Genomic DNA, 16,331 nt, shown 5'->3' with positions numbered 1-16,331 from the left:
ATAACCTAGGTATAAGACACATCTCAAAGTGGTAAAAACTAATTAATACCTCATTGTCATACAAATCAATGAATTAACAAATAGATGTATCTCGCGTTTTGCCCCTTATATTGCTGTAATATTAGTAGCTTAGTACCTGAGTCGACCATACAATGTTCGTAAATATCTGACTTTTCATATGAGATTTTAGAAGAAAATTATTACCCAAAGTAAACGCGAAACGGTAAATTGTCAAATCACCTTAAAACAATTCCAATTTTTTTCTTTCGACTTTATGACTCGTCTTCTTTCACTTCACAAATCATGATGTTTTAATTAATTTCTATGGGGTTAAAGAGCACACTCCACCACATTATCGCGTGGCTCATATTGTCGAGTGATGAAATTTGTAGAAAAATTGGAGCTGTGGAGCCGTGATTCGACAAATTTTCTGATACATATATTGGGTTGATTCAATTATAAATGTATTCTATAAATTTCATTAACAGCTCTAAAATTAAATGTATATTACAAACACCAGCTGTTACTAAAAAAACAGTAAAATTCAGTACATTTGCTGTGAATGAAACGTATAATGAACATTTAGATGTACTTTAAACTACGTATAAAAAGGCCCTTCGCGCACGCTGAGTTTAACTACGCAACATATTTTAATGCGACATCAATAGACGGAGGTTTATAAGGGTGTGTATATAATATTTTAAAGGCCAGCAAAGCACTTGCGAGCCTCCTGGCAATGTGAGTGTTCATGGGCGACGGTATCACATAACATCAAGTAAAAATTTTCCCGTTTAAGTCCCACTTCCAAATATTTGTATTAAATTGTAAAACTTTATGTGTCCTAAGTGGTTTTATACCTATGAAATTTAAAAAAACATACTATACGTATTCTATAGAAATCGCATTTGCTAACGACTAGTAGGAATAACGCGTAGTAATTCGTGTTTATAACACAATTTAATAGGGCAAAATTATCCTTTTGCGCGAGTTATGTTTCGCAGCACATCGATTGAGGTATATAGGGAGTAATAACTACGGCTGGTAGCAAATACGTCTTGTATTTCGAATAAAGGACTCGTTAAAACGTTAAAAAGCAGTACATTTTGTAGATCGCAAGCCGGGGGCTATAATTGTTAGTATGTAGCTAGTCTGTATTTAGCTAGGCCTAGGCGGGGGTTGAGGTAAGGGGGGCCAAGGACAGCCTCCCGGAGAACCTTCGAGGCGCGACGCTTACGTAATATTACAAGGCCATCACTGCGGCTGTGTGCAGTTAGCTTATAGTGTAGGTTCTATTCGTTGAATATTTGTGACTAGTCCTTATTGTTGTAGTTTAAGGTTTATTTTACAATGGATTTTGAATGTTGAGTTAGTTTGACACATTGCTTATGCCCACATATGCCCCAACGTAGCTACTTTTTTTTCGTAGAGACAAGTACCACTTAGACGACACAGATAATGAAACCACACCCATAAAGCATAGAGCCTGAATTTTATATATGATTTGGAAGAAAAGGTTTTTCGATCGAAATACGTAATAATAAGGGAAACGGGCTCATTTGATGTTAAGTGATACCACTACGCCCATAGACATTGCCAGAAGGCTCGCAAGTGTGTTACCGGTCTTTCGAAAATTTGTACGCTCTTTCCTTAAAGGTTGGTTTCCTTAAAATTGCTTCGGAAATACTTCCCTGGGCAGCTGGTTCCACATGGAAAAAAGCTCAGTCGTGGAACGACGGATGTCAAGTTGATATGGATGGTATTTTGTATTCTGCCTTGACGTCCAATAATGAAACTCAGCTGCAGGTGCGAACAACTCCTCTGAAGACTCTCCATGATAAATTCGATAGAAGATGCAGAGAGACCATATATCTCTCACAACGCCAAGGAATCAAACCGCATGGAAAGTGACTAGTCGTAGACGATTCGAAGTGCTCTTCGTTGAATACGGTCAAGTGGAAGAAGCTGAGGAGCTCCCTCCCAGAGGTGAGAACAGTTCTCCATGTGGGGAATGCGATATAGAGTTGCCGGCCCGGAGTGAAAAGGGTTTTGTTTTCCAATCGAAAAATCCTCAAAATTCATAAAATTTTGGTGCGTATTTCCGATGAAATACATAGTAACAGTTTGTTAGCTGTTAGTTTATATTACGATTTAGATGTACATAATTAATTGTTTGATCAAAACAAATTAAGCTTACACAAGCTTTATACTAAGCGAAATTATATCCTTGTTCAACTGACTTTGAAACTTCAGTAAATATAATTTATTAATTATTAGCTTTTATATTTTACGTACAAATTTATTTGTACTTGAAAGTACTATATTATTATACACATGTATCTATGTACTAAGTCCGCTTACCACATAACAATACAAGTACAAGTAGAAATCCTGTAACAATAGGTAATTGAACCTGTGTGGGACAGTCTCAAACTGGTTGCATTTGGGTCAAGGATTAGCCACGGACCCTTTGTTCAGTCCCATTCCCCACGCGGAAGTACCCCCTTGTTCATTCCCCTAAGACAGCTCAAAGGTCACTGTAGAATCTTTATTCGCTTTCAGATAACTGAGCTCAGATAGGCATGTGAAAACTCGACCAGAAACTAGCCATAATAATAAAACAAAATCGATAAAACTGGATTTTACTTATAGTAATTAAATTTAGTTGGCTTAGATTTATTAATTTATCAGTTCTTCTAAATCAAAGCAACATATAGAGCCTTGCATCTCAGCTTATCACAACTCTTACATCGTGCGTCGAACCTGCAGCAGAGCAGAAATATTATTGTGGGCAAATAACATTTGCTTGGTGAAGGAAAACATGAGTAAACCGTAACCGTAACCGTTTTATACCGGATAAATAGATACATCGAGGATGACGTAAAGTATGAGGAAATGTTGTAAATGGAAAAGATGTGTCTACCGTCATCCGATACCTAGACCTAAACTAAAAGAAAAAATAGAGAATAAATAACATTTATTTATTTAAAATTAATCTTACATATACGCATATCCATATTATAAAAGAATACACTTAGATATACAAAGCTAAAACAGATTACACGGATAAACAAAATATACGAAACGTTATAAGTCGATTAAGTACATTAATAGATAAAAATCTGAAATTAAACCAGGGAAGCATCGATACGCCTTTTTTTGCCGAAACGATACCGATGCCGATACTCTTATAGAATTATCGATACCGATAACAACGCGTATATTAATCATTGAATTTAAATTGAGAATTATTAAATTAAAATAAAATAAATAAGTGTTTATCATCAAAATTAACATTGGTAAGATTTTTGTAATTTTGTATCGAAAAATACTACGCGATAGCAGTTAAAAGCAAACTAAATTGTCTAGCGATATGGAATAGTCGGGTACAATGCGGGTGAGAGAGACAACAAGCTGAATAAAACGCCGGTAATCCCCAGGTATAGGCAATCCGTGTCTCTTGCAACGAACTAGATCAAACAAAATGCGCGTTTACATTACTTTCTTGAAAAGTATGTATCGGCAATTAAAATATCACCGATGCCGGTGTATGGGCAAACCCAAAGTAATTCTGATATATCGGGATCGGTATTGGACGCATTCCTAAATTAAACATTAAACAAACGACAACTTAATATTTTAAAGATTTTTTTTTAAATTTATGTTATTAATTATAATAAATTGTTACGACTACTTAACAAGGTCAAAGCTTCCCGCTTCTTAACATCCTTACACCCTCATGGGTAAGATAGAAAATGTCAACATCTTCATAATTTCTGTTATAGTTAGCTAAAACCCGAATCACGAATCAATTTACGCAGATAGTTTTTGTTCGTACGAGATGTAACAATTGTGTATATCTTGTAGCATAAATTTTTCTTACATTATTCCTTCTGATTTTAATTTCATTACCATGATGTATAAGTTACTATAACGGGTTTCGACGTCGTAGTTAACTTTAACTTCCCGTGGTTCACACAAAAATCTAGGTCAAGTGACGCAAAGTTCCAAACATCAATGCGTGTACGCACTGCAACGTACCTGCAACTTTCTATTCGTTTTATCGTGCCGCGTTTGAAAACGCAGTAGAAAGCGTGATAGGATATACTAGCTACAGATAATAATAAATATAACCTATCCGAAATTACTAGTTTTCTGTGCATGCCTTTGTTTATTGAATCTCATAACTGGCTACAGATTATATATATAAGATATCCGATCCGAAACTTTAATAGAATCCGAATTTCTGATTTGTTTGCATATCAATTATTTTGTAATAATAAATATTTTAAAAACAAACATATTCATTACACTCCGTTAAATTATTTATTAGCTTTATGGTGAGAATTATTGTTGCTCTAACTCTGTCAAATTTAAGGTTGCAAGGATTTTAAAAAAAGGAATATTATCTGTATATACCATAGACGAAGTCTCAATTAAGAGACGACTAGCTACAACACAGTTCCGCGCGAATTATTGAAATAATATTATCGAAATAAATATCGATGTAAAACACATTCCAAAATTGAATTAAAAAAAATGGTTTTCGAATTTATTAATTACAAACCTACAATATTTACGTTACGTTGCGTTTTTTTGAGATTGGGTTGCCATTATCTATTAACGCTTTGTTGCATATATGAAGTTATAGCGCGAGCTCTTACTACAGTCCGTAAAATACATAGTATAAATGCATCAAGCACGTTTAAAATTTAGAAAAGTGGTATGTGCATGCGTATGTCGAAATGTGTTGCGTAACACAGAATCACTGAGTAGAGACAGAATGTAATTTGCTTCGAAATATGACAGGAAACGGTTATTCATTGTTGTCATATTTATACATAGAAAGCTTTATTGTCAGTTTAAGTTCGTAATATTCCTTAGTTGTGAGTCTGTTATAACTAATATTTAAATATAGAATAATAATTAAAAATGGAACACTAAAACAAATTGAAAAGTCCCTGGTCAATGGTACCTTTAATGCTCGCATCTTTTCGCTGAATTGCGATACATATTCCTTGAGCGAGGAAAGCACCAGCTCTGGGGTCACAGCTTTTATCTACCAACCTAAATCTTTAATTAGATGTGCACTCGAACCGAATAACCCAAGAGTATAAACTCCAAAGTGAAAAGAATTTTGAAGAAATACATATATTTTAGGCGGTTATTATAGTTTTAGCTTTATCTGATTTTTCAGTTCATTACCTAGAGTCGAATAGGTTGATACTGGTTCACGACGATGTTTTTTTCATTCTCTGTACCCTGCAAACTAAATCTTGCAATCCTGCAAAAAAAATTCTTTCAATTTCTGAAAGAAAAAATAAAACACAGACTAGGCTAACACTGCACGTCTGTGTTATGCCAACTCATACATATTGTTCCCACTAGCACCAACTTCAAATACTAGGAGTACTAGAAGTTTGTTCGTTTAAAACCCCTAAAGTCTTGGTTGTACACTGGGTTTGAGATGAAATAACAAATATGCATAAAAAATATATTCATGTAACAGTATGAAATTTCAATCTTGAGTTATAATAGCATTTTGATGTTTCAGTTATAGTCACACTTGGAGTATATATTGCGTTTGTTGGTTAGGTTCTTGGCATAACATAAATCGTCTAGGATTGCGCGTTTTTAGGAAAATTCTTGTATAAAACTTCTCACGACATCTCGAATCTCCCTAAATTTTTAGTGAAACCCCAAGTTGGTATCACTGGCACATCTACTAGCCATAAACAAAAATGATCATAGACAAATGAATTACTCCCTATACCACATTTAAAATCTAAACCCACAGTACTAAGTGTATAGGTTTTGAAAAATATGATTAACAATTTTACTAACCTAATATTGTAACTTTATCGCAAGATTATATATGTTGTATGTCATACTTAAATAAATAATTCATTCCTCATCACACTTTTTACAAATCTAAACTCAATTCTTTAATTTTTAAATAACAAAAATCCCTAAAAGTTTTTTTCATATTTTTCGTTACACTATTAAATCGTTAACCATTTAATATATTAATCTACAGTAAAAGTTAATAAAAGACTGACTTGGAATTCATGAATGAAAGTAAAAGTTTATCAATATTGACGTTCCCAGCGCTAGTCTCGGACGCAATGCATTTGACCCCATTACCCATTTACAAATGATAAAGAACTGTGTCACACTGCAGCGTGTTTACAATTTTTATTTACTTAACAATGTTACCACAGATGTTTTAAGCTGTAATAATCTGTGATACGCCTTATATCAGAGAATTAATTGTATTTAGTTTGATTTGTATAGACTATGTAGTTTTTTTTAATTACGGTTAAGGTGTAATTTTAAATTTATTAACACTTTGTTAATTTACATATTTGTAACATAATTAAAGAGGCCTTATGGTAACAAGCGATCTCTTGTAAGGAAAAAGAAAAAATAAATATTAAGAGTAAAGTCCATAACTAAATAATAATAATACATATTTTTGTAGACTTGACATTCGCTCGAACGGTGACGTAAAGCATCGTGAGGGAACCGGCTTCCCTAAGAATCAAAACGTTGACGTCCAGTGTCAGGCACATGTGGCTGATCACCTACTTGCCTATTAGAATAACAAATGATCCTGAAATACATCTGAGGCCATGACCTAAAAAGTTTCTCACGCCACTGATCTATTTATTATTAATCACAATTTGTGAGTGTAACGATATAACAAAGAGATGGTTCTAATATAACGGCAACTTAAAAAAAAGGTTTTAAACAAATAAAAATACTTAAATGTATGTGAAGTATTCGTAAATATGTAAAATAATTTTCCCTATACAGTCGGTATGAAACAGTTCTCATAAAATCTAATAATTATACTACAAAGTAAAACAGCACTAAGAACTATTATTGTTAATACAAATTTAAAATGTATTAAGTATTACCATTTATTTCTAGTCTATGAATCTATTTTTGACATTGACATTTCTCAAGCGAATAAAAAAGGCAAAAACAATCTGTGGTTTGATATCCGGTTTGGCTCCATCGAACAACCGAAATCTATTCAAATTTGTACAACAGATATTAAACTGACGTTAATATAGTTTGGTTTATGATTATATATTCAAGATACATCTTCATATTACACACTACCGACTTGTATCGCCTTCTAATATTTATATTTATATATTCTCTTCTCGAAAGAAATACTACTCAGGAATAATTTAATTGTAATGTGGAAAGAGTGGTTTCAGTAGTTTTCTTCGTTCACACATAGAGTAATACAAATCGTACTAGATAAGGGAAAATACAGATTATAAAACAATAGTTGTAGTTGCAATGTTAAATTTGGAATTTATTAAATTCATATCTAACGGGACAATAGATTATAGAACAAAGCAAGAAACGGTTCATTATGACCTGCAAGTGACCGTGCTTTGCGCAACTCGATGCACCCTCCCCTCTCTTCTCCCCCTTTCTACGCGTGCGCGTGTTGCATTCCGGAACCAGGTCGTAGCCGAAATTACGTCCACTGTTACATGACCTCCCCCTCTGATATACCGCCCTTTGGTCGTCCATCTTTTGGAAGCTCAACGAAGAGTGGCGAAATGTCGTGCACGCATGCAAATGTACAGTTAGGCTGTAACGGAGTTTAGAATCGATACCGTATCGGCCCTGCAGATCTATTAGTGAAGGGAATTTTCACATGAGTGCCTCTTTTGATTGTGGAGTTGTTTAGGGGCTTAGTTCATTAAACAATAGAGATTAAAAATCATTTCTTATCAAGCAAACAAAATTATTGTTCATAAAATATATGAAACCCGCGTTTGTTTAGCTGGAAGAGCAAAACAAACTAACTAAACTTAAGTATGGAATGCTTTTAATTACAACTGTTACTAATCATACCGTTGTGGCTTAGTGATTAACGAACACGACGTAAAAGGATAGTGCAAGTTGTGGGTTGGACCTTTCGCGAAATACTTGTTACAAGTAGCCATAGAGGGAACCTACTTCCCAAGTCCCAATAGGAAGGACTTTTATAAAATATACCTTAGGTGTAGATGTATTTTGATATTACTAACAATGTACACAATTTAGTATAGATTTCTACATAAAAAGGGAAATGCTTTGTTGATCAATCTACTTTAAATATTTAGAATGGTATCGATATAGCACAAGGGGTAATAAATTATGATTGAGCAGGACGGGAAAATCAATAAAAGTCAACGTGGGAAAAGCCAGTTTGTAATTACGAATTCATTGCATATGTCAGAAAATAGTTCGGTCGTTTTCCGTTAATCGTTAGTCGTTATTTTGTGCGCTACTATTACTTGGTTAATAAAAATTTCACTGATAAATATGATTTTTAGTAGACTTATCATTAATATAATTTATTGTTAGATATATCATCCTTAAAAGGCCGGCAACGCACTCGCTAGCCCTCGGGCATTGAGTGTCCATGGGCGATGGTATCACTTAATATCAGGTGAGCTTGTTCTGTAAGCGCATAAAAATATTTGAGAGCAAAAAATATTGAGTTCAATTCAATACGAATGATACTATCTATCTAAGGATTTTTTTTTTAAATTTATATGCAAATAACCTAATTATCTGCAAAACAATTACGTTGCTAAACGAACATGTTAAATACATTAAAATAACGAAACGTGACCACGGAGACAGTAGTAAATGTGTTCAGACTTCAGTGTTATTGCAATACAATCAGAACTGACGTTTTGCATTTGTCAACTGTCATCTTATCGTATTTGTCAAAATATGTCAATATTGTTATTTGTTTTACCATGTGTGTTTTAGACAATGCTATTCTTTATCATATTATCTTTTAATATATTCTCATATCATTTTTTATTATTAAGAACCTCTAATATTTATTTCCAACACACAAATATAAATTATTTGCAAGTTTCTTAACTTACTAATAATGATAGTAATGATTAGTAAATTTTGTCTATGCATCTTAAACGCTGGCAGCATTTCCGCGCTGTATTGCGATACTCGTTGAGCAAGGAAAGCTCCAGCTCTGGGGTTACCAGTACTATCTACCAGGCGCTTAAATCTTTAAAGTAGCGCCTGTCCACTGAACCCCCCGGCCCAAGAGTCACTACATGTTAGATTCTTAGATAACAAAATATATATTTTGAAACGAATAAATGTCACTATAAATCATCAAATATGTAATGCTATTTTAAAATACTGTTTCATAGAAATAGACGAAATTCCTTTTAAACATTTCCTAAACTTTTTTTAGAAGTCTTTCCTTACGCGTTATTTATTTTTGAAAATGTTTATCTAATTCAAAGAATTATTCCACCAAGTGTATTCAAACAGATTGAAACCCGATTACTCATCTTTACAAATATTATCCTTAATAAATCTTATTCGTTAAAGAACAGTTGATACAAATATTGATTAGTAGCTGTACGGTTTTATATAATCTGTGTGCTCTATGTTTAGTGGATGTAGTCTGTGCATTTGTGGTTCGCATGATAATGATGAAAAATTCGAGTCTGTCTTTAATACCTTTCGTAAACATGTTATCTATTTCTTTAGTAAAGGCTATTCGATATTAGAAATCCAAAAAACTAAATAAAAGAAATATGATTTTAATAATGCAGACGTACTATACGACGCCTATAATATTTTTTCTGAAATGACTTTTTAACGTTGTTTAGCTTTCTATAATATTATATGCCGCAACCTGAAAAACCTTTTGTGTTTTGGATACAATATTCTCATGCATAATTTCGTTTACAGGGCAGATATTCGAGGAGGCCCGGGCATGGACGCTCAGCAGCAATACTGCTTGAAATGGAACAGCTTCGGTTCGAACTTGGCCACCTCGTTCGCGAACCTATGGAACTCCGAGAGCTTAGCAGACGTCACACTTTACTGCGAAGGTGAGTTTTGATGCTTTGAAATAAATATAGGAAAACTCTGTTTGGTTGCGGTTCTTCACTTGTTTATAAATACATCTAACATACCCTTATTACTAATACTATGTAATAATCCAGATATAAATCATATATTAAACTATGATTTAAAAATATACTCAGTAAATATTAATATCTAGCAAAAGGTTTTATGTTAATTTAAATTAAATTACTCAACTTTATAATATTTTGACGTATAAGCTGTAAATAAATAAATAACAGTTGTTAGAAAACAAAGTTCCCATGCTATTTTTTAAATTCATAAATATTATATTGCTTTACGTTCTCGGTCTATTAAAAGTTAGGCATTTATTAATAAATTTGCATGCAAATGTTTTAGAGTCCAATATATTAAAAAAAAAACATTGGAAGTCGGAAGTACTCGGCATATTCGTCCAGTAATTAAAGATATTGAGTATCTTAAACTTTATTCAATAAATTATTATTTTCAAATTCTTTGCGAAAATAACAGAATAAACACTACTTATCAAGCGCTTTACCTCATACGCATTGTTAAGTAAAAAACTACTAGTAAAGACTAAAATTGGAAGTGTAATTTTCTTTGTGTGTTAATTTATGCTCACCATAATTGTCATGTATTTTAGAATAGATTGTAGCATATACTATAGAAATTGCGTTATATATGGGGTAATTAATATATGTTTATTTTTACTCAGTGATAAACATCGACATATACATAGGCTCCTTCAAGAAAAAATCATACCAATTCGGCGGTATCACTAAACATCTGATGAGCCCGTTTGCCTCCTATTACATACAAAAGCATGCTCGAACATTTGGTCCTTGTTAATTTGGTTTAAGATCAAGCTTATTAAATATCGCTTTGCCTGATAGAACTGATAATAAATTATTTGTATAACGCTTCGATATTAACAATTCAAAACTACATGAACATAAAACACACACTTTGTGATACTGTTGTGTTTATAATTAGACTTTACGTCTGTATCTATAGTATTCGTTTTATACAGACATTTATGTATACAAACACACATTTAGTTTCCATTTTAGTATGTGCAACTACACGAAGAGCACTATCGAGGCCAATAAGGTGTTAATAAGTGCCTTCAAACCAATTCCAAGTAACCTTGGGATTAAAACTGTTCAATCACAGTACAGGGCTCACGACATTATCCCTTATAAAAGCTTTAATCTTGTGAAGTAATTTAAATAATCCATTTCGCTTCTAAAAATATTTAGTTAAAAGGTTTTATTTTTAGTAGCTGACCTTGATTTTTATACCTAACACTTTACACGTGTCGGATATCAAAAAATGCACCAATACTGGCAAAAAAATTTATCACTCAATGTCAACGAACTTGTTATCAGAACAAGATTCGCGTTGCTTTGCATTGAAGATCATAATACCAAGAAATTGTCTTTAATTTTCTTGTTTTCTTGTTCAAGAAATTGTCTTTAAGTCTTTGCGCATTAATTGGTCAAAAACATTGATTAATGTACAGTAATGATTTTAAAGCTAGACATTGTGCAAATATTAACTCATTACGTTTTTCGACTTTTTGAAGTTTTGTTTATCAAATGGTGACAAACTAGAGAATTTGAAATTTGAGGCATTCCCGCTTTCCGTCAAAAGGATATTTTCAAGCAGAAGACAAAGATATTTAGAAGTCTGAATCCATGGGTATTTCACCTGGAACACGAATCATTTTTATGGTTATTGACGTAGGAAAAGAAGTAGAAGAGTGAACGTGCTGAGGAGAGGAGAATATTATATACATTTTAATTTTGGACAAAGCAGTGTTGGCCTAGTGACTTCAGCGTCCAACTCTCATACCTGAGCAGTTCGAACCCTGGCACTAATAGACTTAATGTCTATGTACGAATTTTCACTCGCTACGGTGAAGGAAAACATCGAATGACAAGTCGATAGTGAGTCTGATTAACTACTTGTCTATTAGATTGATCCTGGGACAGAGAACAGAAATCTGAAGTTTAAAAAAGTTTGTAGCGCCACTCGTTTTTATATATATTTTTTGATAGATATTAAATACTTTATAATCAACAGTAGTCTTACTGGTTAGAATAAAAAAAAAGATATTGCAACCTTGTTTACTGATATTCAAGAAACTGATGATAAGCGACGCATATACGCATTAAATAATCTTATCATATATAAAAACAAATGACACATGCAATTTTTCAAGGCTAACATTTTGTTTGTCTGGAATTGTATAGTATGTATCTGCTGTTTCAAATTTTTATAGATCGCGAATTTAAATTAGTGTTTGATTAAAATTTATGATTTTTTTTTTGTTTATTCTTTAATTGTACTTTCATTCCTCGCGGTTTCTTCTGTTACTAGGAATTTAAGTCAGGCACTAATATACTAAACGTTGACAACTGTGTATCTATAATGGCGATTCTATTGTAATAACTGAGACTATAATGAAATTTTTTTAGAATAATACGCCATTAAGCATCGTGTTATTTTTTTTTAAACTTAATTCCAACAAATATAACTCAGGAACGCCGAACTAAATCCTGAAATATACAAATTCTAAACAAATTGAACAAAAAAAGGATAAAAATATCGAATTCAAATAACAATATTACGTGGAAAGGAAAAACGCAAATTTACTAACAATTTGGTCGGACCAACAAATACAATGGATAAATTTTGAATTGATAGACAACGTCAATTATAAGGTAAAATATTAACAGCAGTCAAAAAGACTTTCGCTTGAAATGGTGGGTAGAAAAAAGAGAGGCGCTCACCAGAAACCTAGGAAGATAAAAAAGGGATATCGAGAGACAATTAAACGGTGGGAAGTATGACAAGTGGAAGAATTTGGAGAGAGACGGTTAAAATGGGCAAAACATATTACAAAACAGCAATCACAAGATGAAATACGGACAAGAGGAAAACAGAGAAAGAGATGGGCAGACGATATAAAGAGATTAGGAGGCACAACTTGGACAAGAAGAGCTAACATTAGAAAATAATCGAAGCAGCTGGAAGAGGATACGGCACAAAACCGGCACATATGATGTATAAGATTACGTTAGGTTATGTAACTAAAACAAATGTGTATTAGCAATGAAGGCTTAATAATTCAACACTAAAGTCACGAACTGTACGCACAGCAACCTGATACTATCACGAGATTTTGTCAAAAGGTTTAATATTACTGTATTCCACGTACCACGAAAACAATCTTGACTAATTGCGACGTACCTGCGCGTTTCGTTGACGCTGAAGTTTTCGAGGTCGGAGGGAGACACCCCCAGCCTCCCTGGGAAATGGGAACCAGGTTCGTGTACCGACCTAGACGAATGTAGCACAAAGCTATTTGTCTAGAGATTTTAATGTTATGTAATGCTTATATTTAATGTCTGAATCTTACAACTGAAAATATGTATAGATTAAGATATATTATATATTAGCAGTAGTTCTTAACTCACAGAACATAAATTATATACTTATTACATATTATATCTGCTGCTCACGGATGTATTTCAATGTTTAAAAGGCCGGCAACGCAATGGGCGGCGGTGTTATTTAACATCAGCTTAGCAATCTATCCGTTTGCTCCGGGTTAAATAACTAAACTACTAGTTTGGGTTTTCTGTTATAAAAATATCAATACTTAAGGTAAGGCGGTGATATGAATTCTTCTTTAGCAATAAACTATAGACATATTAAAGCTATATAAATAAATAAATAAATAAATATATGTTTTTAGTATAGGGCACGCATATTTAAGACTTATATAACTCAGAAGTATATCTAAGAATAATATTCAGAGCACGTAAACAGACTGTGTTTTGACAAGTAAATCGAATGTTGACACGCTTTTGACGTTTGAAGTTAAATTTTGATTTGAATCAAAATGTCTATAATCGAGATATATATATATGGTAGTGTACGGTGGACTTATTAAATAAGCCTTACATGTTTATGTCAGGGCTGGATTTAGAGGTCTGAAGGCCTCGGGGCGACAAAGGAGTGGAGATGGCCAAATTATTTGTCAAATAAAATGAACAATTTTTTTTGGTTTTAAATCAATATTTTATTGTAAGATTATTTTTGTTTACAAACAAGAATAACAATAGAAAAGTTGTTTACTAGTGCTTGCTAGTCGGAAATTAAAACAATTTTTTTCGAAGTCTCTATTATTTGCCCCTGGTTGTAGGGAGGGCTTCCTCCAATCATGCCCTGTGTGAAATTGTGGTTATGTTTACGTTTCAAAATTTTCATAGAAATAAAATGCAAACTTAAACGTGCCACTTTAAATGAGAACGTAGTGACAAGGATACGAAAGACAGTACTCAGGCTTGGCCATGTAGAAAGGATATTGAAGCGGTTTGCGAGTACGGCCACCATGAATGGTGAGATCGGATTCGTTAGGCCTTGTTGCTATTACCTGGGTCAAATCCAGGACGTCTGGTGAAGGGAAAAAGTACCCACAACCGACGAGCATGCACAGTGATGATGTGGATGAAGCGAGAGAGGTGTATCAGTACCTAATTTGGAACAAAATCAATACAGCGTACAACTTTGATGCCAAGGACGTGTTTAGCCGACAAATAACCTAGAAAAATATTTTCTTCAATTAATAAAACACAAAGGCCGAAGATCAAAACAAGCTGAATTCGTTATAATATTCTTACACTCGAATCAAAGCCATTGACCTCGAGTACCTACTCAGTATCATCTAAGACCGATCAGTGCGTAAATAAAAACACACTTCACACACAATACAGGAACCCAGAGGTATAAATATGTCAATGGAGTCAAGGCATACATTGCTTTCAGGAAATTGTACTGTAATTTTTGATTAATACTTTATTTCTTTCAACATTTTTAAGTAACAGCAGGCAAACGGGCAGGAGGCTTACCACGTAAAGTGATACGTGGTGGTGGTCAGTACATTGCAAGCCTTTTAAGAATTCGTACGCTCTTATCGAGTTGGTTCAGAAATACTTCAGTGGGTTCCACATAGTGGTAGGGGAACAAGTTTCATTGACATTTAGTTCTTAAATGATTACCATAGACATATATTTAAATAAATATTAGAGGACTATTTTTAATTAACAATAATAATCTTGAAATCATTGTATACTTTAAAAAACAAAAGGAAGTACAGTAACTAATAAACATTGTTATTTTATTCGCGTAATTACATCGAAATGAAAATTGTCGTTAATGCTATTATGACGAATGTTTTTTTTTAAATAATAACGGCTCGACACCCTACAGATTAAAAAACAATTTCTCCAGTTATCTTCAAAATTGTCTTATCGTTAAATCTTTCACAAGTGCACGGTACATTGAGGGGTATTAAAAGTCAAGAGTGATCGTGTCAGCTGGCAGGGGGTTAGAGGCAGTAGGGGGCAGTGGGGGGCAGTGGCACACATAACGACGGGTCGATACGCCCGGGCGCCAATGCGTTCCGCATTGAAACGCACTAAGGCTGGCAGAAGGTTGCGAGCGAATGAAAAACTTTACGTTCTTATTTCAAATACTAGCTATTTAAATTGCGTATGTTTTAGATTGTGGCATTCAATTTATAGAAGAATTTGTGGGACAGATTCTATTTTTATCTATGTTTTTATTTTAAGCTATGGTTCTACTAAGAAAAACATTTTTGTTCTGGGTTCATAGGAAGACTTTATATCTTATATCAGAGGTTTCTAATAATTGTTACGTAGATAGAAATAATGAACCATCTCCGTGGTTTAAACGTGTTTATTCGTTGTTCAGAAAACAGGTTATAACTATCCTAAAATCCCATGAATTTCTTGGCGAATAGTGAACCAAATATCAGACCTTCCTTTACATTTAATATCCAAAAAATGATTTTTATAGTTGATGCGAGATATTTTACATTTTTCTTAGAAACAGATTCGTGTTGTTCCAAGATAGGAGAAAATAAAAATTGTCTATTATTCAATTTCAAAACTAAATAAACATATTACGGAAACATCCAGGCGTATAGCTTTATATGGGGGGGGGGGGGTTCTACATATGCACTGAGCCTCCCCTAGTGTGTCAGAGATAAGTTTGGGTATTGATTGCGTTCAGAAAGGGTTAAATTATTTACGCGTGACGCTCGGGTTAATTAGGGACACGTTTCTAGGCAGCGTTTTCACAATTTTGTTTTCGTAATAATGGAATATTGTATTTGTTTCATACATACTAGCGATACTTCTAATATCAAAAAAAGTTGTGCGTGTACTAGTGTACACACGTAAGAAGTGTAACTATTTTTCGAAAAATGATCTACTATGTGCAACTTTACAGAAATTGATTAAATAAAGTTAATAAGATAAAGTTTAACAAAAAGCTTTTATTATCATAGACATGAATACAAATATTTCATTTTACCTTAGTACTACTAAGATTATAACAGAATTTTGTTATTA

The 16,331-nt window shown here is 33.3% G+C and overlaps 1 protein-coding gene across 2 annotated transcripts in view; it reads left to right on the top strand.

Moving 5' to 3' along the window:
* Positions 1 to 16,331, top strand: part of LOC123707334 (zinc finger protein chinmo) — a 48,221-nt gene that overhangs the window by 11,508 nt on the left and 20,382 nt on the right. For both annotated transcript variants that reach the window (XM_045657319.1, XM_045657318.1), the window contains exon 2: positions 9,748 to 9,890. In XM_045657319.1, coding sequence (XP_045513275.1) covers positions 9,773 to 9,890 — 118 coding nt within the window. In that variant the 5' untranslated portion in view covers positions 9,748 to 9,772. The remainder of the gene's footprint in view (positions 1 to 9,747; positions 9,891 to 16,331) is intronic.

Source organism: Pieris brassicae, chromosome 3, assembly GCF_905147105.1.
Source record: "Pieris brassicae chromosome 3, ilPieBrab1.1, whole genome shotgun sequence".
Lineage (NCBI taxonomy): Eukaryota > Metazoa > Arthropoda > Insecta > Lepidoptera > Pieridae > Pieris > Pieris brassicae.
The sequence above is the reverse complement of the archived record's forward strand: the minus strand, read 5'-3'. Positions and strand labels throughout refer to the sequence as shown.